The sequence below is a fragment of the Physeter macrocephalus genome, chromosome 19 (genome assembly GCF_002837175.3).
Source record: "Physeter macrocephalus isolate SW-GA chromosome 19, ASM283717v5, whole genome shotgun sequence".
NCBI classification, from domain to species: domain Eukaryota; kingdom Metazoa; phylum Chordata; class Mammalia; order Artiodactyla; family Physeteridae; genus Physeter; species Physeter macrocephalus.
This window is the reverse complement of record NC_041232.1, coordinates 45,089,646-45,114,890: the sequence shown is the minus strand read 5'-3', so window position 1 is coordinate 45,114,890 and position 25,245 is coordinate 45,089,646. Positions and strand designations below refer to the sequence as shown.

Genomic DNA, 25,245 nt, shown 5'->3' with positions numbered 1-25,245 from the left:
TCATCTTCACTATCATTATTCTGAATTCTTTTTATGGAAGGTTGCCTATCTCCACTTCATTAAGTTGTCTTTCTGGGGTTTTATCTTGTTCCTTCATCTGGTAGCCCTCTGCCTTTTCATCTTGTCTATCTTCCTGTGAATGTGGTGTTTGTTCCACAGGCTGCAGGATTGTAGTTCTTGCTTCTGCTGTCTGCCCTCTGGTGGATGAGTCTGTCTAAGAGGCTTTTGCAAGTTTCCTGATGGGAGGGACTGGTGGTGGGTACAGCTGGCTGTTGCTTTGGTGGGCAGAGCTCAGTAACTTGTCTGCTGATGGGTGAGGCTGGGTTCCCTCCCTGTTGGTTGTTTGGCCCGAGGCGACCCAACACTGCAGCCTACCCAGGCTCCTTGTTGGGGCTAATGGCAGACTCTGGGAGGGCTCACGCCAGGGAGTACTTCCCAGAATTTCTGTGCCAGTGTCCTCGTCCTCACAGTGACACACAGCCGCCCCCTGCGTCTGCAGGAGACCCTCCAACATTAGCAGGTAGGTCTGGGTTAGTCTCCCCTGGGGTCACTGCTCCTTCCCCTGGGTCCCGATGAGCCCACTACTTTGTGTGTGCCTTCCACCAATGGAGTCTCTGTTTCCCCCAGTCCTGTCAAAGTCCTGCAGTCAAATCCCACTAGCCTTCAAAGTCTGATTCTCTAGGAATTCCTCCTCCCATTGCCAGACCCCCAGATTGGGAATCCTGACGTGGGGCTCAGAACTTTCACTCCAGTGGGTGGACTTCTGTGGTATAAGTGTTCTCCAGTTTGTGAGTCACACACCCAGCAGTTATGGGATTTGATTTTATTGTGATTGCGCCCCTCCTGCCGTCTCATTGTGGCTTCTCCTTTGTCTTTGGATCACATGGGTTTTATTCTTCAATTTGTTGATGTGGTGTATCACACTGATTGATTTGCGGATATTGAAAAATTCTTGCATCCCTGGGGTAAATCCCACTTGATCATGGTGTGTGATCCTTTTAAAGTATTGTTGGAAACAACCCAATTAAAAAATGAGTGGAAGACCTAAATAGACATTTCACCAAAGACATACAGATGGCCAAGAGGCACATGAAAAGATGCTCAACATCACTAATTATTAGAGAAATGCAAATCAAAAGTACAATGAGGTATCACCTCACACCTGACAGAATGGCCATTTTCAAAAAATGAAACAATAAATGCTGGAAAGGGTGTAGTGAAAGGGAACCCTCTTGCACTGTTGGTGGGAATGTAAATTGATATAACCACTATGGAGAACAGTATGGTGGTTCCTTAAAAAACTAAAAAATTGAACTACCACGTGACCCAGCAATCCCAGTACTCGGCACATACCCTGAGAAAACTGTAATTCAAAAAGAGACATGTACCACAATGTTCATTGCAGCTCTATTTACAATAGCCAGGACATGGAAGCAACCTAAATGTCCATTGACAGATGAATGGATAAAGAATATGTGGCACATATATACAATGCAATATTACTCAGCCATAAAAAGAAACGAAATTGAGTTATTTGTAATGAGGTGGATGGACCTAGAGTCTGTTATAGAGAGTGAAGGAAGTCAGAAAGAGAAAAACAAATACCATATGCTAACACATATATATGGAACCTAAAAAAAAAAAAAATGGTACTGATGAACCTAGGGGCAGGGCAGGAATAAAGATGTAGACATAGAAAATGGACTTGAGGACATGAGGGAGGGGGAAGCTGTGGTGAAGTGAGAGTAGCATCAACATATATACACTACCAAATGTAAAATAGGTAGCCAGTAGGAAGCAACAGCATAGCACAGGGAGATCAGCTTGGTGCTTTGCAATGATGTAGAGGGGTGGGATAGGGAGGGTGGGAGGGAGGCTCAAGAGGGAGGGGATATGGGGATATATGTATGCACATGGTTGATTCACTTTGTTGTACAACAGAAACTAAAATAGCATTGTGAAGCAATTATACTCCAATAAAGATGTATTAAAAAAAAAACAGCTCTAGTTCTGAAAGCCTTCCAAAAAAAAAAGTATTGTTGGATTTGGTTAGCTAGTATTTTGCGAGTGTTTTTGCGACTCTTCATCAGTGATATTGGCCTGTAATTTTCTTTTTTTGTGGTATTTGTGTCTGGTTTTGGTATCAGGGTGATGGCGGCCTCACAGAATGAGTTGGGAGTGTTCCTTCCTCTGCAATTTTTTGTAATACTTTCAGAAAGATAGGTGTTAACTCTTCTCTGAATGTTTGATAGAATTTACCTGTGAAGTCATCTGGTCCTGGACTTTTGTTTGTTGGGAGTTCTTTAATCAGTTTCAATTTGAGTACTTGTGATTGGTCTGTTCATATTTTCTATTTCTTCCTGTTTCAGTCTTGTGAGATTGTACCTTTCAAAGAATTTGTCCATTTCTTGTAGGTTGTCCATTTTATTGGCATATATGGTAGTCTCTCATGATCCTTTGTATTTCTGTGGTGTCTGTTGTGACTTCTCCTTTGTCGTATCTAATTTTATTGATTTGAGTCCTCTCCCCTTTTTTCTTGATGAGTGTGGCTAAAGGTCTATCAGTTTTGTTTATCTTTTCAAAGAACCAGCTTTTAGTTTCATTGATCTTTTCTGCTTTTTCTTCATCCTTATTTCTGCTCTGATCTTTATGATTTCTTTCCATCTACTAACTTTGGGTTTTGTTTGTTCTTCTTTTTCTAGTTGCTTTAGATGTAAGGTTAGATTGTTTATTTGAGATTTTTCTGGTTTCCTGAGTTAAGATTATATTGCAGTAAACTTCTCTCCCAGAACTGCTTTTGCTGAGTCCCATAGGTTTTGGATCATCACGCTTTGGTTTTCATTTGTCTTTAGGTATTTTTTTATTTCCTCTTTAATTTCTTCAGTGATCCATTGGTTGTTTAGGAGCATATTGTTTAGCCTCCATCTGTTTGTTTTCACAGTTTTTTTCTTGTAGTTGATTTCTAATCTCATAGTGTTGTGGTCGTAAAAGATGCTTAATATGATTTCAATTTTCTTAAATTTACTGAGGCTCACTTTGTGGCCCAGGATGTATTAGTCCTGGAGAATGTTCCACGTGCACTTGAGAAGAATTTGTATTCTGCTGCTTTTGGATGGAATGCTCTATAAATATCAATTAAGTCCATCTAGTCTGATGTGTCATTTAAGGCCTGTGATTCCTTATTGATCTTCTGTCTGGATGATCTGTCCATTGATGAAAGTGGGGTGTTAAAGTCCTCCACTATGTATTACTGTCGATTACTCCTTTTATGGCTGTTAATATTTGCCTTATATATTGAGGTGCTCCTTTGTTGGGTGCATATATATTTACAGTTGTCATATCTTCTTGGATTGATTCCCTTGATCATTATGTAGCTTCCTCCTTTGTCTTTTGTAACAGTCTTTATTTTAACGTCTGTTTTGTCTGATATGAGTATTGCTACTCCAGCTTTCTTTTGATTTCCATTTGTGTGGAATACCTTTTTCCATCCCATCACTTTGTCTGTGTGTGTGTCCCTAGATCTGAAGTGGGTCTCTTGTATACACCATATATGGGTCTTGTTTTTATATCCATTTAGCCAGTCTTTGTCTTTTGGTTGGAGCATTTAATCCATTTACATTTAAGGTAATTATCGATATGTATGTTCTTATTGCCATTTTGTTAATTGTTTTTGATTTGTTTTTTGTTTTTGTTTTTTTTTTTTTTTTTTTGCTGTACACGGGCCTCTCACTTGTTGTGGCCTCTCCCTTTGCGGAGCACAGGCTCCGGATGCGCAGGCTCAGCGGCCATGGCTCACGGGCCCAGCCGCTCCCCGGACCAGGGCACGAACCCGCGTCCCCTGCATCAGCAGGCGGATTCTCAACCACTTGATTTGTTTTTATAGGTGTTTTTTCTTCCCTTCCTCTTTTGTTCTCTTGTGATTTGAAGACTAACTTTAGTGTTGTGTTTGGGTTCCTTATTCTTTTTTGTGTGTGTATCTATTGTAGATTTTTGGTTTGCTGTTACCATGAGGTTTTGATATAGCAGCGTATATATAAACAAGATTGTTTTAAGTTGCTGGTCTTTTAATTTCAAGTGCATTTCTAATATCCTGCATTATGCTCTCCTCTTCTCATGATTGCTGGGGTTTTTTTAATATTTATTTATTTATTTCTTTGGTTGCTCCGGGTCTTTGTTGCAGCACGTGGGCTCCTTAGTTGCAGCTTGCGGGCTTCTTAGCTGCAGCACAAGGGCTCCTTAGTCGTGGCATGCAAATCTTAGTTGCAGCACGCATGTGGGATCTAGTTCCCCGACCAGGGATCGAACCCCGCCCCCTGCACTGAGAGCACAGAGTCTTATCCACTACGCCACCAGGGAAGTCCCCCATGGTTGCTGGTTTTGATTTCATATTTGTGTGTGGATGATTTCCTATCTTTATGTTTGCCTTTACCGTTGAGCTTTTCCATTCATAATTTTCTTATTTGTAGTTGTGGCCTTTTCTGCCTAGAGAAGTTCTTTTAGCATTTGTTGCAAAACTGGTCTGGTGGTGCTGAATTTGAATTCTCTTAGCTTTTTCTTGTCTGTAAAGCTTTTGATTTCTCTGTCAAATCTGAATGAGAGCCTTGCTGGGTAGAGTATTCTTGGTTGTAGGTTCTTCCTTTTCATTACTTTAAATATATCATGCCTCTCCCTTCTGGTCTGCAGAGTTTCTGCTGAGAAATCAGCTGACAACCTTATGGGAGTTCCCTTCTATGTTATTTGTTGCTTTTCCCTTGTTGCTTTTAGTATTTTTTCTTTGTCTTTAATTTTTGTCAGTTTGATTACTGTATGTCTCGGCATGTTCCTCCTTGGGTTTATCCTGCCTGGGACTCTCTGCACTTCCTCTACCTGGGTGACTGTTTCCTTTCCCATGTTAGGGAAGTTTTCAGCTATTATCTCTTCAAATATTTTCTCAAGTTTCTTCTCTCTCTCTTCTCCTTCTGGGACTTCTGTAATGTGAATATTGGTGCGTTTAATGTTTTCCCGGAGGTCTCTGGCTGTCCTCATTTCTTTTCATTTTTTTTTCTTTATTCCGTTCTGCAGCAGTGATTTCCACCATTCTGTCTTCCAGCTCACTTATCCATTCTTCTGCCTCAGTTACTCTGCTAATGATTCCTTCCAGTGTACTTTTCATTTCAGTTTTTGTGTTGTTCATCTCTGTTTGGTCTTTAGTTCTTCTAGGTCTTTGTTAAACATTTCTTCTGTCTTCTCAATCTGTGCCTCCATTCTTTTTCTGAGATCTTGGATCATCTTTACTATCATTGCTCTAAATTCTTTTTTGGGTAGATTGCGTATCTCCACTTCACTTAGTTGTTCTCTGGGGTTTTATCTTGTTCCTTCATCTGGGACATATTCCTCTGCCATCTCATTTTGTCTAGCTTACTATGATTGTGGTTTCCTTACCGCAGGCTGCAGGGTTGTAGTTCTCCTTGCTTCTGCTGTCTGCCCCCTGGTGGATGAGGCTGTCTAAGAGTCTTGTACAGGCTTCCTGGTGGGAGGGACTGGTTTCTCCCCACTGGTGGGTGCAGCTGGGTCTTGTTTGTCTGTTAGGCAGGGCTGTGTCAAAGGCCATGTTTAGTGGGCAGCTGTATGCCCAGGAAGACTTTAAGCAGCCTGTCTCTTGATGGATGGGGCAGTGTTCCCACCCTGTTGGTTGTTTGGCCTGAGGTGTCCCAGCACTAGAGCCTACAGGCTGTTGAGTGGGTCCAGGTCTTGGTGAGAAAATGGCCGCCTTCTCTAGGGCTCACACCAATGAGTACTCCCCAGAACTACTGCCACCAGTGTCTTTGTCACCGCAGTGAGCCAAAGCTGCCCCCATCTCTGCAGGAGACCCTCCAGTACTAGCAGGTAGATTTGGCCCAGGCTCTTATGAGGTCACTGCTTTTTTTCCTGGGTCCTGGTGCACATGAGACTTTGTGTGCACCCTCCAAGAGTGGAGTCTCTGTTTCCCCCAATCCTGTGGAATTCCTGAGATCAAACCCCACTGGCTTTCAAAGCCAGATTCTTTAGGGGCTCCTCCTCCTGTTGCCAGACCCCCAGGCTGGGGAGCCTGACGTGGGGCTCAGAACTTTCACTCCTGTGGGAGAACTTCTGTGGTATAATTATTTTCCAGTTTGTGGGTCGCCCACCCAGCAGGTATGGGATTTGATTTTATTGCAGTTGTGCCCCCTCCTACCATCTCATTGTGGCTTCTTCTTTGTCTTTGGATGTAGGATATCTTTTTTGGTAGATTCGATTCCAGTGGTTTGTTTTTTTGTTTTTTTGTCGATGGTTGTTCATCAGTTAGTTGTGATTTTGCTGTTTTTGTAAGAAGTGAGCTCACATCTTCTACTCCACTGTCTTATCTCTGTCTTTTCTTTCCGTTTATATAAAATTGTTAACAGGTTATCTTTAGTGGTCAAGTTGTGTAGAAATTGTTCATTTTTATATCTGTATTTTCTAATATTTCTTCCAATGACTATGAATAGTTTTCATAATAAATAAAAGAATGGGGAGAAAGAAGACATTTTTTAAGTCCTTTGTCCCAATTTTAGAAAATTTAATAAAATTAGCAAATTTTTAAAGGTAAAAAATAAGTAGAATTTTAATAGTTTACAAAGAATTTTCTACAGTGATATTCATGAAAGCATTTTTATAACTGAAAATGATACAGTGATAATATTAATGTCCCAAAATAATTATCCATGTGGTAGAATACACAGGAAAAGAAACTAGAAGGATATTTATCAGACCATTAACCATGGCTGTCTCTGCATCAGGTTCCTGGGTGTTATTTTTTGTGTGTTTTTTTCTTCTGTATTTCCCAAAATGTTACAAATGAATACAGGGTAGCTTCTTCTTCAGAAAAAAAAAAAAACGCTTTTAAAAGTCTAAACTAACATCATCTTGTTATTGTTAACCACATAAATATTACAGGAGAAATGGATTGTCTAAATTTAGTATTAAAATAAAACAGTATTTTCCTTTGTGTATGCATGTGTGTCTTAATAGCGTGTTCGCTACTTCTCTGTGTGAATAAACTAAAGACAACTACCCTAAAATTTGATTTATCCTATTGTAGGTTGCTTCAGGTGAATGCAATGAAGACACCGAAGTTTACAACATCACCCTTTGTACGGGGGATGAACTTACTCTAATGGGCCAGGCAGAAATCCTTTATGCAAAGACTTTCAAGGAGAAGTCACGACTCAACACCATCTTCAAAAAGATTGGGAAGCTCAATTCCATCAGCAAGCTGGGGAAAGGCAAAATGCCGTGCCTCATTTGCATGAATCACCGGACCAACGAGAGCATCAGCCTCCCATTCCAGTGCAAGGGTAGGTTCAGCACCCGAAGCCCCCTGGAACTTCAGATGCAGGAGGGCGAGCACACCATCCGCAACATTGTGGAGAAAACCAGACTTCCCGTGAACGTGACCGTGCCCAGCCCTCCACCGAGGAACCCGTATGACCTCCACTTTATCCGTGAGGGGCACCGCTACAAGTTTGTGAACATCCAGACCAAGACAGTGGTAGTTTGCTGTGTGCTGCGGAACAACAAGATCCTCCCCATGCACTTCCCTTTGCACTTGACTGTCCCCAAGTTTAGCCTCCCAGAACACCTGGTGAAGGGGGAAGTACGGCCTGAAACCCTGGTCCATCACTGGCTGGGTATCTGCCAAGAACAGTTCGACATCGATGAGTATTCACGGGCAGTCCGCGATGTGAAGACCGACTGGAACGAGGACTGTAAGAGCCCCAAGAAGGGCCGGTGCGCTGGCCACAACCATGTGCCCAATTCCCTTAGCTACGCTCGCGATGAGCTCACCCAGTCCTTCCACCGGCTCTCAGTCTGTGTGTATGGCAACAATCTCCATGGCAACAGTGAGGTGAACCTCCACGGCTGCAGGGACCTGGGGGGAGAGTGGGCCCCCTTTCCTCATGACATCCTGCCCTATCAGGACTCGGGTGATAGTGGGAGCGACTACCTTTTCCCAGAAGCCAGTGAAGAATCAGTGGGCATCACAGGGAAGTCAGAACTTCCTTATGAAGAGCTGTGGCTGGAAGAAGGCAAGCCCAGCCATCAGCCTCTCACTCGCTCCCTGAGCGAGAAGAGCAGATGTGATCAGTTTCGAGGTTCTGTCCGGTCCAAATGTGCACCTTCTCCCCTTCCTGTCCCCGGAACGCTGGGAGCAGCAATGAAGTCTTCAGAGATTGCCCTACCTCCACCTCCAGTGCCTCCCAAATCTGAAGCCGTAAGTCCTTTCTGGTTTTGGGTGATGTGCCATTCCTTCTGTCTCTCTGCTCAGTCATCTGCTAATTTATTTTCTTTCTTAAAGAAAACTCCCCAGTGGAAGATTATCAGAATGAGCAATTTGCTTAATTTGCAGTGAAATAGAAATATTTGCTGGATTATTTTTACCATTTGGGAGTTAGTTCGAGTTTTACGCTACATTTGATGAGAAATTCTTGGAGAGTTTTTATTAGGAGAGGTTTAAACATGCTGCCTAGAGGACGGATAACGGCGAGGGGCGAGCAGAAGGCGGAGACCAGGTAAGAGGGATGAATATGGTAACAGGTATGAAATGATGACACCCTGAACCACAGCAGTTGGTAGCAGCAGATGGCAGGGAGAAACGAGCTGCTTCGATCATGTTTCAGAGGTGGAACCAACAGTATTTACTGATTAAATTGGCTGTGGGTAGTGAAGGAAAGAGAGAAATCAGGGGAAACTCCTGGATTTGTAGCCTGAGCAGCAGGGTGGATATTAGTGCCACTTACCACTGATGCGGACTGAAGGAGGGGTGGATTTATTTGGGGGAAGGAGAGATCAAGAGACGTCAGCATCATTTGTAACTCTCTCCTACACACACACACACACAGCAGAGCCAGGTGCCAGCCCGGTTTCGCTTACCACCTCAAACACAACTCAGCTGAGGAGGCGTCGATCACATTTTAATGTAAAGGGTCATACAGCACAGGAGAAAGAGCCCTCTGTTTTGACCATGTTCTTTGATTGACAGGCACTCTGAACCCTCACGACTCATTTTTGATCATTGGATTTCATTTTATCTGAAGGGAGAAAGCGCTTGAGGCATAGGGTGTAATTCTGTTCATTCATTTGACAGTATCTGTGGCAGTGGTTTCCTTTTTTTCTACCTCTAGCAGAATCCTTTAAAAGGAAAAAAAAAAAGAAAACTTATACAGATCACAATAAATAGAAGAATTACAATCAAAACCCATCTGACTGAAGGACAGATTGGAGGGACGGGGTCTCCCCTTGGCCCTGTCCACTCTGCCCCCACCAGGTGGTCTCAGGACACCTCTCTGGAACCACGGGGCTGTGTAGAGCCTCGTATCAAAACCATGGGCTAGGTGCTAGAAAAATCACCATCAGTGACCCCTGAGATCATGACCCTGGACTCTAGCAACTTCCCCTTTTGTAGGGAAGGTAACAGATGAAAAGAGAGGACTACTATACAAGTTAAAATGTGGGAGGTGTACATAGGTCATGTATGGGGGGCAGTTCAGAGGAGAAAAGAACTTCTAGTTGGGCAAGAGAAGCCTTCATGGAGATGACATTTCAAATGAGCCGCGAGTGTATACATGAATGGAAAGAGCAGAGAGATGGGAAAGAAGGGCGTTCCAGACAGAATGGCTTGAGCAAAGGCAAGGGCAGATGAGGGAAAACGCAGAGTTTTGCTGGGCGAGCGGAATAGGGTTGAAGAGGGAGTAGGAAGGGCAGTGGTGTCTTCAAGGCTGGAACCAGGTCACGGACAGCTCTGGACACCAGGCAGCACTTTGTGCTTGGCGTCATGCATAGCTGTCCATGCAGAGCCCTCATTGCTGCAAAGCTTTCCTGAGAGAAGACCCACCTCCAGCTGTTTATTCCAGGACATAAAAACTCCCCAGAAATTGCAGGTCTCTACTTTCCCCTGCTCCTTACAAGATCTACCAAGGATCTTAAGGCACAAGCCCAGAGATCCCCGTATCCAGTAGGGGTTGTGGAATATTTGGGGGAAGTCTTGGTGGAGTCAGAGTCCTTGGTTCTTTTATTCATGTCAGATGGTGTTCCCCAAAAAACAGGTAAAAAGTAAGGGGACACTCCTAGTAAGTACTTCAGGCAATTTTAGGGATGTCTCAACTTACCTGTGTATGTGATGTTGCTTGAAGCTTGGAGCCTTCTCTTCAATAGGAATGTGACCACATGAGCTTTTCCTATAGAAGTCTGGTCCCACCTGGCACATAATGGGGACTCCTGTTTGTTGACTGACTGACTGACTCATCCAAGGTGGTCACACCCAGTTATTTACATAACCAAGTCTTGAGGTAGGAAGGAAACTGGCAGTGATTGTTTTCACTGAGGCTAGTGAAAGATGAGTAAGAACATAAATATTAAGAGGCCCTATCTTGACCCTGGTACTAAAAGAAAAATGTTAAGAGTTAAATTTGAAACTAAAAGCAAATCTCACAGCAGAAGAAAAGGTTTGGGCCTCCAGTCTAAGCCGTACTTTCTTATGACATAAGAGAACCTTCTCAGAGCATATTCGGTGTTATAGAATGTTCTAATCATCATAAAGACTTTTTATAAACACCTGAAATTACTTAATTTTCTTTTTTTAAGAATTAGGCATTTCAAATGAAGTCATGTTTTTTATTGGTTCTGTGACCATGAAACCAATTTTCCAGTTTTAGGATGTGCGTGGGATCCGGAGAACGTCATAATTGTTAGATGTGGCTTCAGCTTGTAGCTTTCAGAAGGGAACTTTAATGGGGCATAAATTCAAGTGCTCCCATAGAATTAAATAAAACTTCTTTGGATAGTGACAGTGGGGTGGGTCCTGGGAAAAAGATGGGCCATAGAAAGGGAAGCAGAGCTGATAATTGGCAAATGAACGCTGCTTTGCCACAGTCCATGTCCCAGTCATGTTAATATCTAGAGGGACAGTGGCTCCACTACAGTGTATGTCAGCCTGTGCCTTTTCTTCTTATTCTGTTCTTCACTCCCTGCTTCAGGGTCCTAAGTTACAGCAAATATCTGTGCTCTTTCTCCAGCAGATTTTGACAGTCTTTGTTTCTGTAAATGAGATAAAAATCTTTCTCCTTCAACAGTAATTCTTGCTATGTTTCCAGCAGTGTGCTGCAGTTCCAGCATCATCTGGTTAATGCTTGACCACTGTCCTACCCATATCCTAAAATGGAAAACTAGGCTATGGGGCCAAACAAACAGAAAATCCTCAGTGGAGGAGTGATCAGTTTAGCCCTGTTAATATACTTTGTACTTGATGTGGCTACTTAGAATTATGCTCTAGTCTGTACCTTTGTAAAGATCGTTAAATACAAAGGTTTTTTTCTTTAAACACAAAACACTGCCACTTACCTTTCCCAAGAATAAGAGGCTTTTCCCTCCCTAACTAGAACATCCCAGGGAAGAGTAAACAGCTCCTGGTTCCAGGCACAGAAGAGAAATTGTTGCAGATGAGCCCAAGCTGGGGAGCTGCCCAGCTCACTGAGTGGTGACATTTTCATTTTTTAAAATTGTGCAAAGTGCCCTCAAATCAGAATGACCTGACAATTCCTCTTCAGTGGGTTATCCTTAATTGGTTCGTATGTTCCAAACACATTCTCTATTTTGTAACCTTGTGGGCCTCATTCCATAATTTTAATTTTCTGGCTGTTGGCTGATAATGTCTAAAATATTTACCCAGATAACACTCTACAAGTAACAGTCTTCAAGAGCTGCGTTTTTTTGGTGGTTTTTTTTTTTTTTTTTTCCCTCTTTCTTTGGAAGATGCCATTTTGGAGAGCAGTGACGGGAAGGCTTGATATTATATGAAATTCTATAAATAGAATGTTTGACTCTCAGACTATTCTGGTCAATGCAGTAAATTACAAATCAGTATCAAAACTACTGGATCACAACTCTTCTATAGCTATGTGTGTGTGCAGTAGTATCAAACCTGAGGACCCCAGAACCCAGGGATTAATTAATGTTCTCTGTCTGTCTTTAGTAACAGAAAAAAAAAAGTGCATTCACTGTTGGTTGGATGTTAACGTGGCAGCGATTCCTGAGATTCATGAAAGAAAAATCATAAAAGGAGCTCTAGGTTGAAACCACTGGTTTAAAGCAAGTTTTACTGCAGTATGGATGAAGAATTTGTTAACCTTTGGGATTGACAGGATGCCCCCTGACAATGACAATATGAGAAGTAGGGTGTACGAACTAAATTGTAAGATGGATTGGTAGCATACATTCATTGTTATGAGACTGAAGTCCATCATAAGTAAAGTTCCTGTAATGGAGCACACTGTCTTATTGATGTTTGAGAGAAATAAATAAGACATAAAGGGCGAATTTAATCCAGATCTACACTGCACCTAGTTCAGTAGGTGCCTGAAAAGATTGCACTATACAGAAGTCTGAATCTGCAGACTGAGCAGCTGATGAGAAAATGGAAGGGGACACCAAGCATCCTGAGAGTCTTCATTTCCTTTCTCAGTGGAATTTCACCGGGAGCAGAGAGGAGTGATCTGCCACACTATGTGATGGATAATTAGAGGCACAAAACATCATGCCTAAGAGCCACACGTGGATTTGCATCCACACTCTGCCACTTAGTAGCTTCATAGCTTCACACCTTGGGCAAACTATTTAACTTTCTGAGTCAGTTCCTGTGGCAACTAATAACAGCGTCTTCATTGCATTATTGTATTATACAAAGTACTTGGCAGTTTTCCCTGGCACTTGGTAAGCATTCAATAAATAGTAGCAGTAACTTAATATGGGATGCATTCTTTTTTAGAGTTAGATAGAAACTAATTTTTTGGAGGTTATTTCCCCTGTCCTTCCTTGCCTAAGGTATAAGGCCTCTCCAGAGAGTCGTGGAAGCTGATGGGGACAAGGACACCTACCTCCACAGACAGACCAGCAGAGAGCCCTAGCACACAGGCAGGGGACAGTCATCCCCACATTCCAAAAGTGCATCGTAACAGGCTTGAAAAGTAGCAAAACATTCTTTTCACCTGACTTTTAAAATGTCTGCTTGGGGCTTCCCTGGTGGCGCAGTGGTTGAGAATCTGCCTGCCAATGCAGAGGACACGGGTTCAAGCCTGGGTCTGGGAGGATCCCACATGCCGCGGAGCAGCTGGGCCCGTGAGCCCCAACTACTGAGCCTGCGTGTCTGGAGCCTGTGCTCTGCAACAAAGAGAGGCCGCGACAGTGAGAGGCCCGCACACCGCGATGAAGAGTGGCCCCCGCTCGCCGCAACTAGAGAAAGCCCTCACACAGAAACGAAGACCCAACACAGCCAAAAATAAATAAATAAATTTATTTTTTAAAAAAAAAAAAGCTTTAAAAAATAAAATAAAATGTCTGCTTGATAAGCTAGGTGTTATGCGTTATAGTTACCTACCTGTGGAGCCAAAATTGTAATCATGATAAACCAAGAAAAGAGCTACAGAAATGCTCAGCATCCTGTGGGCCCCAATAATATGTAATCCTCTCATGGGGGATTTGGGGGTTTTGTAGAACTATAGAGTACCTATGCGAAAGCCACATATGGTTCTAAGGCTGCAAATATGTGTCAAGAAACTGAAATTCCTAGGAAAACCTCTCTAGAAATATTAAAGCTGAGAAGTTGCCTTGGCTAATTCCATCAGGCATGGCGAGGCTAGGTCATGGTGCTACCAGGTGTCACACCTGGATGGCTAGGTCATGGTGCTACCAGGTGTCACACCTGGATGTGTCCACCCTACAGAATGAGGGCCCTCACAAGACTACCCAAATTAAGAAAAAGTCATAAAAATGTATTGTTTAAAAACCGAGAGAAGTGATTTTAAGAATTGAGCTATAAGAATTAATTCTACTCTACAGCCAGCAAACACTGAGGAGAGAGGGGGCAGGGCATGCATATTAAAAACAGCCCTTGCACCAAAAATATTAAACCAACCCAGGCTACACAGGATGCTCCCACATAAAAATAGCCCTCCAAGACCACAGTAGATAATTGTTTCTCCTAAATTCATAGAGTAAGAGAAATATAAGTAAAATGAAGAAGCAGAGGAAACACTCCCAATTAAAAGATGAAGAGAATTCCCTTGAAAGAACAAACCAATGAAACAGACCTCTTCAGTCTAATAGACACCAAGTTAAAAGGAGATAATGAAAATACTGAAGGAATTAAGAAGGGCTATCAATAGGAATGCAGATTACTGTAAAAAGGAACTAGAAACTATAAAAGAGGAGGCAGGAAAAATTAGAAAACTCATTTGCTGGGATGAAAACTGACTGAGCTAAAGGCAATGAATAGCAGATTGAATAATGCAGAAGAATGAATAAGTGTTCTGGAAGATAGAATACTGGAAATCATCCAATCAGAACACAGAAAGCCAAATTGGAAAAAAAAAAAAAAGAAAAATGAAAGCAAAATAAGAAACCTATGGGATAATATAACGCATGCCAATCTACACATAATAGGGAGCCCAGAAGGAGAAGAAAGAGAAAAGGGGTTCAAAAATGTGTTTGAAGAAATTATGGCTGAAAACTTCCCAAACCTAAAGAAGGAAACAGATATCCAGGTACAGGAAGCACAGAGGGTCCCAAACAAGATGAACCCAAACAGACCTACACCAAGCCATATTATAATAGAAATGGCAAAAGTTAAAGAGAGGATTCTAAAGGCAGCAACAGAAAAAGAGTTAATTACAAGGGAACCCCCATAAGGCTATCAGCTAATTTCTCAATAGAAACGTTTGCAGGACAGAAGGGAATGGCAAGATATAGTCAAAGTCCTGAAAGGGAAAAATCTGCAACCTAGGATACGCTACCCAGCAAGATTATCATTTAGAATAGAAGGAGAGATGAAGAATTTCTCAGACAAGCAAAAACTAAAAGAATACAGCAATACTAAACCTATCCTAAAAGAAATATTGAAAGGTCTTCTCTAAATAGAAGAGAAGCAAGAAGGTATAGGAAAGAGAAAATCACAATTGGAAAGTAAATCACTTAATAAACCAGTAGACAGATTTTTTTAAAAATCAAAGATGTTTGTGAAAGCTATGACAGCCACAATGAACAGCAAAAGGATAAATATGAAGATGTAAAAGAGGACATCAAAATCATAAAATGTGGGAGAGGAAAGTAATAAAATGTAGACTTTTTTGTTTGTTTTTTTTTTAGAATGTGTTTGAGCCTATATGACTACCAGTCTAAAAGCAAGTAGATAGGAAGGGGTTAAAATACTTGAAAAACAAGGTAACCACGAATCAACACATAAAATCGACTTACAAAAACCAAAAAGAAGAGAACACAAGCATAATATAACAGGAAATCATAAACCACAAAAAGAAAGGGACAAAGAAGAAATACAAAATGAACTGGAAAACAAGGTTTAAAATGGCAATAAATAGATATCTATCAATAATTACTTTAAGTGTCAGTAGACTAAACGCTCCAATCAAAAGACAGGGGAATGGCAGATTGGATTAAAAAACAAGAGCCTATAATATGCTGCTTATTGTAGGCAACACATAAAAAAGAGACCCACTTTAAGGCAAAGGACACACATAGACTGAAAGTGAGGGGATGGAAAAAGATATCTCATGCAAATGGAAATGACAGAAAAGTGGGGGTGGCACTACTCATATCAGACAAAATTGAGTTTAAAACAAAGGCCATAAAGAAGGACACTATATAGTGATAAAGGAATCAAGACAGGAAGAGGATATTACATCCTCAAAATATATGCACCCAATATAGGAACATCCAAATACATAAAACAAATACCAGTAGACATAAAGGGAGAAATTGGCAGGAATACAATAATAGTAGGAGACTTTAACACCCCACTCACATCAATAAGACACATCTTCTAGACAGAAATCAGTAAGGCAGCAGAGATCCTAAAGGATACAATAGAACAGTTAGACTTAATTGATATTTTTCAGAACATTACATCCAAAAACAAACCAGAATACACATTCTTTTCAAGCGCACACAGAACATTTTCTAGGATTGACCGCATACAAGGGCACAAAATGAGCCTCAGCAAATTTAAGAGTATAGAAATTATTTCAAGCTTCTTTTCTGACCACAATGGCATGAAACTAGAAATCAACCACAGGAAAAGAAATAAGAAAAAAATGATTACATGGAGACTGAACAACATGGTACTAAAAAACCAGTGGGTGAACAACAAAATGAAAGAGGAAATCAAAAAATAATTTGAGACAAATGACAATAAAAACACAACCATACAAAATCTATGGGATGCAGCAAAAGCAGTTCTTAAAGAGAAGTTCATAGTGATACATGCCTTCCACAAAGAACAGGAAAAATCTCAAACATCCTAACCTGCCACCTAAAAGAATTAGAAAAAGAAAAATAATCAAAATCTAAAGTGGGCAGAAGGAAGGATATAATAAAGATCAGAGAGGTCATAAATAAAATAGAGATTTAAAAAACAATAGAAAAAAATCAAAAAAAAAACAAGAGCTGGTTCTTTGAAGGGTAAACAAAATTGACAAACCTCTGGCTAGGCTCACCAAGGAGAAAAGAAAGAGGACCCAAATATACAAAATAAGAAATGAAAAAGGAGAAATAACTGATACCACAGAAATACAAAAAAAATAATAAAATAAGAGAATACTATGAACAATTATATGCCAACAAATTCAACAACCTAGAAGAAATGGACAAGTTTCTAGAAACATACAGCCCACCAAAACTGAATCAAGAAGAAACAGATGATTTGAACAGACAGATCACTAGAAGTGAAATAGCATCCGTAATTTTAAAAACTCCCTACAAACAAAAGTCCAGGACCAGATGGTTTCACAGGTGAATTCTACCAAACATAGAAAAAAGAACTTAACACTGATCCTTCTCAGACTCTTCCAGAAGATTGAAGAGGAAGGAAGGAATGTATGTCCAAAGACATTCCATGAAGCCACCATCACCCTGATACCAAAGCCAGACCAAGACAGTACCAAAAAAGAAAATTACAGGCCAATATCTTTGATGAATATAGATGGAAAAATTCTCAACAAAATACTTGCGAACCAAATCCAACAACACATAAAAAAGATCTTACACCACAGCCAAGTTGGATTCATCCCAGGGTCACAAGGATGGTTCAACATAGCAAATTAATCAACGTGATACACCACATCAACAAAAGAAAAGACAAAAACCACATGATCACTCAGTAGATGCAGAGAAAGCATCCATTCATGATAAAAACTCTTTACCAAAGTGGGTATAGAGGGAACATATCTCAACATAGTAAAAGCTATTTACCACAAACCCACCGGCAGTATAATACTCAACAGTGAAAAGCTGAAAGCCTTCCCACTAAATTCTGGAACAATACAAGGATGCCTACTCTCACCACTTCTATTCAACATAGTATCGGAAGTCCTAGCCACAGCAGTCAGACAAGAAAAAGAAATAAAAGTTATCCAAATTGGAAGAGAAGAGGTAAAATTGTCATTATATGCAGATGACATGATACTATATATAGAAAACCCTAAAGACTCCAGACAACAACTGCTAGACTAATACACAAATTCAGCAAGTTAGCAGGATATAAGATTAACATACAGAAATCTGTTGTATTTCTTTACACTAACAATGAAATATCAGAAAGGGAATGTAAAAAAAAAGGCCCTTCTAATCACATAAAAAAAAAAAAAAAGGAATAAACCTGACCAGGACTTCCCTGGTGGTCCAGTAGAAGAATCCATCTTCAATGCAAGGGAACCCAGTTTGATCCCTGGTCAGAGAAGTAAGATCCCACGTGCTGCGAGGCAACTAAGCCCACGCGCCACAACGAAAAGATCCCATATGCCACAGCTAAGACCCAATGCAGCCAAAAAATTAATTAATTAATTGTTTTAAAAAGTCAATCTTTAAAAACCCGACCAAGGAGGTGAAAGACATGTATGCTGAGAACTATAAAACATTAATAAAGGAAATTGAAGATGATTCAAAGAAATGGAAAGATATTCGCATGCTCTTGGATTGGAAAAATTAATATTTTTAAAATGACCATACTTCCCAAAGCAATCTACCCATGTAATGGATATCCCTATCAAATTACCCATGACATTTTCCACAGAACTAGAACAAATAATCTTAAAATTTATATGGAATCACAAAAGACCCAGAATCACCAAAGAAATCCTGAGGAAAAAAAAACAAAGTTGAAGGCATAACCCTCCCAGACTTCAGACAATACTACAAAGCTACAGTAATCAACACAGTGTGATATTGGCACATAAACAGACATATGGATCAATGGAACAGAATAGAGAGCCCTGAATTAAACCCACACCCCCTACAGTCAATCTTTGACAAAGGAGGCAAGAACATAACGTGGGAAAAAAAGTCTCTTCAGCATGTGGTGTTGGGAAAGTTGAACAGCCGCATGTAAATCAATGAAGTTAGAACACATCCTCACACCATACACGAAAATAAACTCAAAATAGCTTAAAGACTTAAATATAAGACATGACACCATAAAACTCCTAGGAGAGAACATAGGCAAAACATTCTCTGACATAAATCATACCAGTGTTTTCTTAGGTCTCCCAAGGCAGTAGAAATAAAGCAAAAATAAACAAGTGGGACCTAATCAAATTTACAAGCTTTTGTACAACAAGAGAAACCGTAAAACAAAAAGACAACCTACAGACTGGGAGAAACTATTTGCACATGATGTGACTGACAAGAGCTTAATTTTCAAAATATACAAATGGCTCATACGACTCAACAACAAAAAAGCGAACAACCCAATGGAAAAATGGGCTGAAGACCTAAGTAGACATTTCTCCAAAGAAGACATACAGATGGCCAACAGGCACATGAAAAGATGCTTAAGATCGCTAATTATTAGAGAAATGCAAATCAAAACTACAATGAGGTATCACCTCACACTCGTCAGAATGGCCATCATTAAAAAATCTACAAACAACCAATGCTGGAAGGGTGTGGAGGAAAGGGAGCCCTCCTGCATTGTTGGTGGGAATGTAAATTGGTGCAGCCACTATGGAAAACAATATGGAGGTTCCTCAAAAAACTAAAAATAGAGTTGCCATATGATCCAGCAATCCCACTCCAGGGCATATATCCAGACAAAGCTATAATTCAAAAAGATACATGTCCCCCTATGTTCATAGCAGCACTGTTCACAATAGCCAGGACACGGAGACAACCTAAACGTCCATTGTCAGATGAATGGATAAAAAAGATGTGGTACGTATATACAATGGAACACTACTCAGTTTTTAAAAAGAAAAAAATGAAATAATGCCATTTGCAGCAACATGGATGGACCTAGAGATGATCGTACTAAGTGAAGTAAGACAGAAAGAGAAAGACAAATACCATATATCACTTAAATGTGGAATCTAAAATATGACACAAATGAACTTATCTACAAAACAGAAGCAGACTCACAGACAGAGAACAGACTGTGGTTTCCAAGGGGGAGGGAGGGGGAGGGAGAGACGGATTGGGAGTTTGGGATTAGCAGATGCAAACTATTATGTATAGAATAAATAACAAGGTCCTACTGTATGCACAGGGAACTATATTCAATATCCTGAGATAACCATAATGGAAAAGAATATGAAAAAGAATGTGTGCATATATGTATAACTGAATCACTTTGCTACCCAGCAGAAATTAACACAACATTTTAAATCAACTATACTTCAATAAAATAAATTTTTTAAAAAAGAATTGATTCTACTCTGAATTTTTATTTTGTCTTTGGGCTTTCTCCTACTGACTATTAATATTAGCGAAGACAAGGGGGGAGGGATAAATTCAGAGCTTGGGATTAACATACACACACTACTATATCTAAAATAGGTATAGTATATCTACACTCCAGAAAAAAAATTTTTTAAGTGATATAAATTAAAGCTAAAAAATATATATTAGAGAAGGCACTAAAGGAGAGATTTTCTTAAATAAACCTGGTGTATTGATAGTCAAATTTCGGTAATAAAAAGATTAATCTGGAAGTGATTATTTACTTTTCAAAATAATTGCTCTACAAAAGGATTCACTCAGGATTCCACTAATTAATGCGGTCTCCTAAGGCATTTGACATTTAATTAATTTTAATTACAGCTTTTGAAGAGTACTCTGTAAGCAAGCCATACCTACATTTCCCATTAGTTAATTGAAATAAGGACTGAATTATTATTGTGTTTTGGTAATTTTGAAACTAATTGCCTTTGGTTTTGTGTAGGTTATTTATTTTTAAATGAAACCTTCTAGGCCAAGAAATTTTCTCCTGTGTCTGCCGAAAGTCTTAATGATTAGAATGTTAATAAAGTCATTGTAATATTCTATGGGATAGCCCTTGTTTCAAATCTGCACTCTTGGGTTTACCATTTGCACAAAATCACATTAATGGGAAAGTTATATACTATTTAAATATATCTTTCATGCATTATACTCCTTGCTCAGAAAAGGTCTTTATTCTCTGCCCCAATGGCATAGTCTTTCTTTGGAGTCCAGGGAAGCACCCTGGAACTTAAACAAGTATTCTTTTCAGAACTGCGTGCCCTTCTTGTTTCCCAGTAGCGGCCTGCTGTGCCCTCCGCCTTGACTCCCTTGCCTGAGGCCTGGAGGTTGGAGGCCGTTGCAGACCCAGGCCTGCCTTAGGTCCTTATCATCCGCATACACAATGGGAAAAAGAAACGCACACATCTGAGAATCGGGATTTCAACTGTAAATCACATCTGCCCTGGCGTAATTCATCAGATAGATGTTCATTTATTGCCATGTTGTCATTGTAAAACTTTAATTTCTGTTTGGCTGAAAATACCCCTGATGGATATGTGACAGGGTTGTGAACTCTTTGTATAAAAGCCTCTTTATAAATAAGATTTCTTAAGGCTGTAATGATTTTGTTATCTGGGAGAGGGAGTGTGGGAAGAAATGTAAAATATAGGGCAGAGGGCATGCAGTGAAGGCAAAGTTACAAAGTTCAGGGAAGCATGGTTACAAAACTCCTTTCTTTGCAACACTGGCATTATCCCGAAGTCAGCTTTTTAGAGAAGAAAACTCATGGTAAAGGTGAGTCCAGTTTTAGATCAAGCTCACCTATAGTGTGTGTGTTTTCTGAATTAGTGTCAACATAGAAACAAAATGATCCTTAGTCCGCCTAAGGATGGCCAAAGCCCGTTAGTGACTGCCCACAGTTCCAAGCAGTGTGGTCTTTGAGCCGAGATTTTCACCCACAGGTATGTGATGGTAGATTTTAGACTGTAGACAAGGACACGTGAGGCCTCGTCAGCAAGTGTCTCCAGATCCATTGCCTTGTATTTAAAAGTTGAATAACTGCTGCTATGAAATTGATTTTTTTTTCCCCCAAAAAAGTTCAGCAAAGAACATTTCAGAGTAAGTTTTCTGTTTTCCTAAGCTGTCTCTTTGGTCCAGTTAGTGAAGGGGTGTGAAAGTGTCATTTCTTCCATAGAAGACGAGTAGGGAGTTCTGAGAAACTAAGACTTTCCAAGAAACATCATCATACCAAAAAGCCCCCATTCCTACACTGTGCAGTTTCATAAGCACGTTGTGTCTTTTGTTTGTTGTATTCTTTTAATCCCTAGGAAGTGTCAGGGAAAGATAATGTCACAGAAGAAAGTAGTTCATACGTGTATAAAATACTCCAACTGTATGTAATGCGTGAATTTTTGTCTTCTAAACATTTACATTTAACCCTGTTTCCAGCCATGCAATAATGAGCTTTGTATCTGTAATAAGTTCTCATGCATTATCTTTAACATGTGGCTATTTAGGGAGAAGAACTTGTTTTCCATTTTTCACAAATTATTGGTCCTTCACCCCAGGCTCAGTTTCCTCCCAACTAAACAGACTTATAGCTGTGCGGAGTGGGGAGGGGAAAGGATGCTTAAATACCTATTCCAGGAGTCAGGAAATCAAGTTACACTTTCTGGAGAGTATTCAGAAAATAAATAGTCCCATTCCATGACGCACGAGATTCTGACCACAGGTTGGAGTTGGGTTTTGACTTTGTCAGCCACCTTCACATAGTAACACGAAGCTTTCCAAAGCCATTTATTTTATTGGGTGTGTCCATCTTTGCTGTCACTGTTAGATAATAAGCTGCCATTGATTATTTTTCTGGTTTTACGTGGCCAGTGCTGGCACGGTGAAGGCAGAGAGCAGTGGGGAAATGTGTTCTCCTCTCCGTCCCAGAAGTCAATGTGCACTTAACCTCCAGGTTACACGCGTGCGTGTACCTACCCAGGCACGTTTTCAAGCTTCTTCCAAGTTAAAAAGAAAAAAGCCATGCCTCATTCAATCCACTATCCCTTTCTAATAGCTGTCTCCCCCTTCCTTCCCAGCCCCTTCCTTCCTTCCTTCTTGAAAAGAGTGGTCTGTCCTCACTAGCTCCACCCTCGCCTCCTGTTCTGGCTTTGACTCCCTGGAATCTGCTTCTGGTCCCCTCACTCAACTCAAGCTTCATTCACTGAGAATCCCCAGTGACCCGCTAACCGTGACACATCTTCCGCACCTGCCCTGACTTCCTGCCATCGTTCCGTCTTCACACCGTCCCTCTCCTGAGCCGTCCTCCCCACCATCTGCTTCTTTGCCACCACTGGGGACTGTTCTGTGCCGTGAGCGGTGAGATGCGGTCCCTTGTGTTTCTCCCCCCTCGATCTCCTCCTCCACTGGCCCCTTAGGGGTTCAGCCCTTTGCCCTTCTCATCTGGGACCTCAGTGCCACCAGGACTTCAGATTCTATCAATCAGTAGAACATTGAGCTCGAACTCTTTTCGACACTGAACCCCTTGGTTTCTCCCAAGCTCTGTTCTTCCTTCTAAGTGTCTGTCTGATAAATGGCACCAGGATTTGTCCCGCCTGCTGAGCCCCCGTCCAGGGCATCGTTCTGGTGGTGTATTCATGCCCATGTGCCTTTTGTACACTCGCAATTCCTTCCCCCTCCAGACTTCCTCAGTCTAACTTCCTGTGAGTTTGCTCTTCCCCTGCCCTCCTGAATCTTTCATGGCGTTCCCCCCGACCTTCATTCCACCTTCTATTATTATAGGACCCATTTTTATCTCAGTCGCCTGTTGGTCTCCCTCCCAGCTAATTCCAGGGGCTACTAATTCTCGTCTGCTTTACTCAACACCAGCTCAGGGAGCGTGTGATGGGCGCTCAGCATATAATTGAACAAGTCAATAGTAAATGGAATTAACGTCGTTTGTAGGAAAAGGGAAAGTGACACAGTGTTCTTCAGACTTTCAGGGGCGGTAGATGGTGCCTGTGATCCGGCCATTAGCCCTCAGGACGGACACCTTCTACAGCTTACTTCAAACCCCACTAGTAAATTTTGTGTGTTAGACGGCAGTCACTTACATATGCCTCCCTGAGACTGTGCCTCGTAGACTAAAGAGAAGTGATGGTTCTAGAAAGAGCAGAACTCCCCAATTCCACCTCGCAATAAATTAGCTTTCTGTTTAGCTCTGGGTTCACAGTCTGCCGCTTGAACACTGGGGAGAGGTGTCTTACTCCTGGGTAGCGGTATCTTATCTCTGATAAGACTGAATCATTGAGCATTTCTTTAGAAAAGGGAAAGACTTGTTGTGGAGAGGCAAGGATGAGAGGATTGTGCTGGAAGTAAAACCACTTATAAGAAAGGCTTTAGACCAGAGAACTGCTTGTGAAGCCAGGCTCTGGGTACGGGTGGGAGTCTGTTCTCCCTGAATCCATGATGTGGTCATTGACCCTGTCATAACCAGTAGGTGCCAGGAGCTTGGCTGTAAACACTCAAGCTACTCATCACCAGAAATTACCTACCAGTAGGCAAAGGTCACCCATGATCCGCGATGGGTAGTAACACCTGCCTCGGACAGAACGCCATCCCCTCCCTTAGCACCAGGGTTCGAGGTTTATTCCTGATAATCCAAGTACCTCACCCTCGCCCTGCACTGCTCCTTGAAGTTCAGTCTTAAATGCTGCACTGAAGGACAGAGAAGGGCTCTAGTCCATCAGGCATGGTACGTCGGGCATGGCGTGTTTTATTGCATCCTCATTTAGAATAGTAGTTACAGGGCTGTGGGATGGGGTGCTGACAATGAAGCCACAACATTTCCCAGTTCAGATATACTGTCATTTTCACTCTGACACCACGTCCAGTGTCGTGGTGGCAGAGTTGATGGCGGTCATAGGGGCCAGGTCCGCTGTCACCTTTCTTCCCCTAGATTGACAACAATGTGAAGGCAAAAAAATTAACAGGCAGCCCAGATGACTTATCAATAACAGTCTCCACATTAAAATATAAAAGGCATTCTTTTGGTATAAGTTTGAAAATAAAAGTGCCTTGTTGTATTTGTGTTGTGACATCCGATAACCTCCACCTGGCATTCTGTGTGCCATATTTGTGCCAGAGGTGACAAATCCCCAAACTCTGCCATCCACAGAGCAGTAAGAACCGTGACGACAGTCCCTACCATTTCCACTTTCGGGCTAATTGAATATACATGGGAAGTGAGTAAATATAAACAGTCTGTTGGCAGAGTTCAGAAGCAATGACAAGTACTGGTGGCTACTTGTGATGGTCCCAAACCGCGCCTGTAACAGAGCTGGGCCTTAGGAAGTGACAGGAGGGGATGGGCAGTGAGAACTAAAGCAGAGCGAGAGGCAGGAAAGCACAGGGTGTGTTTAGGTGACACGGAATCTGACCCATTGGATGGACCCATGTATTCATATAGAGGAGTGGTGAGGGAAATAACTAGAAAGATGGAATCAAATGGGATAATTTCTTCTAGCGAGAAGAAATCACTAGAAAGACTGCAGCAGGCCTCAGTGGGAGACAGGAGAAGCTGGACTTTATCCAGTAGTCAAGGGAGGCCACTGGAGATGGGAAGTAACAAGATGAAAGCCACATGCTGAGACTTTTGGAAGGAATGTGCTGAAAATGTAGCACTTAAACGTGAAATTGAATATGAGGAAGAACTGGAAATAGGGTGATTGGCCATCTGGTCTTATAAATTGCCTTTTATTGTCAGATAAAATTCATTTCAAGCCACAGCTACATTTCTCTTGGATATAAATGTCCCATGATGAACGAAATCAAGAAGCAAAGAGAAGTAGAATAATTACTGTTAAAAGGATGTAAGAGGGCTTCCCTGGTGGCGCAGTGGCTGAGAATCCGCCTGCCGATGCAGGGGACACGGGTTCGTGCCCCGGTCCGGGAGGATCCCACGTG

General features: G+C 41.4%; 1 protein-coding gene across 2 annotated transcripts in view; it reads left to right on the top strand.

The window, feature by feature from the left end:
• The window catches only part of GAREM1 (GRB2 associated regulator of MAPK1 subtype 1), a 222,426-nt gene that overhangs the window by 189,970 nt on the left and 7,211 nt on the right, over nt 1-25,245 (top strand). For both annotated transcript variants that reach the window (XM_024120500.3, XM_024120499.3), the window contains exon 4: nt 7,079-8,251. In XM_024120500.3, coding sequence (XP_023976268.1) covers nt 7,079-8,251 — 1,173 coding nt within the window. The remainder of the gene's footprint in view (nt 1-7,078; nt 8,252-25,245) is intronic.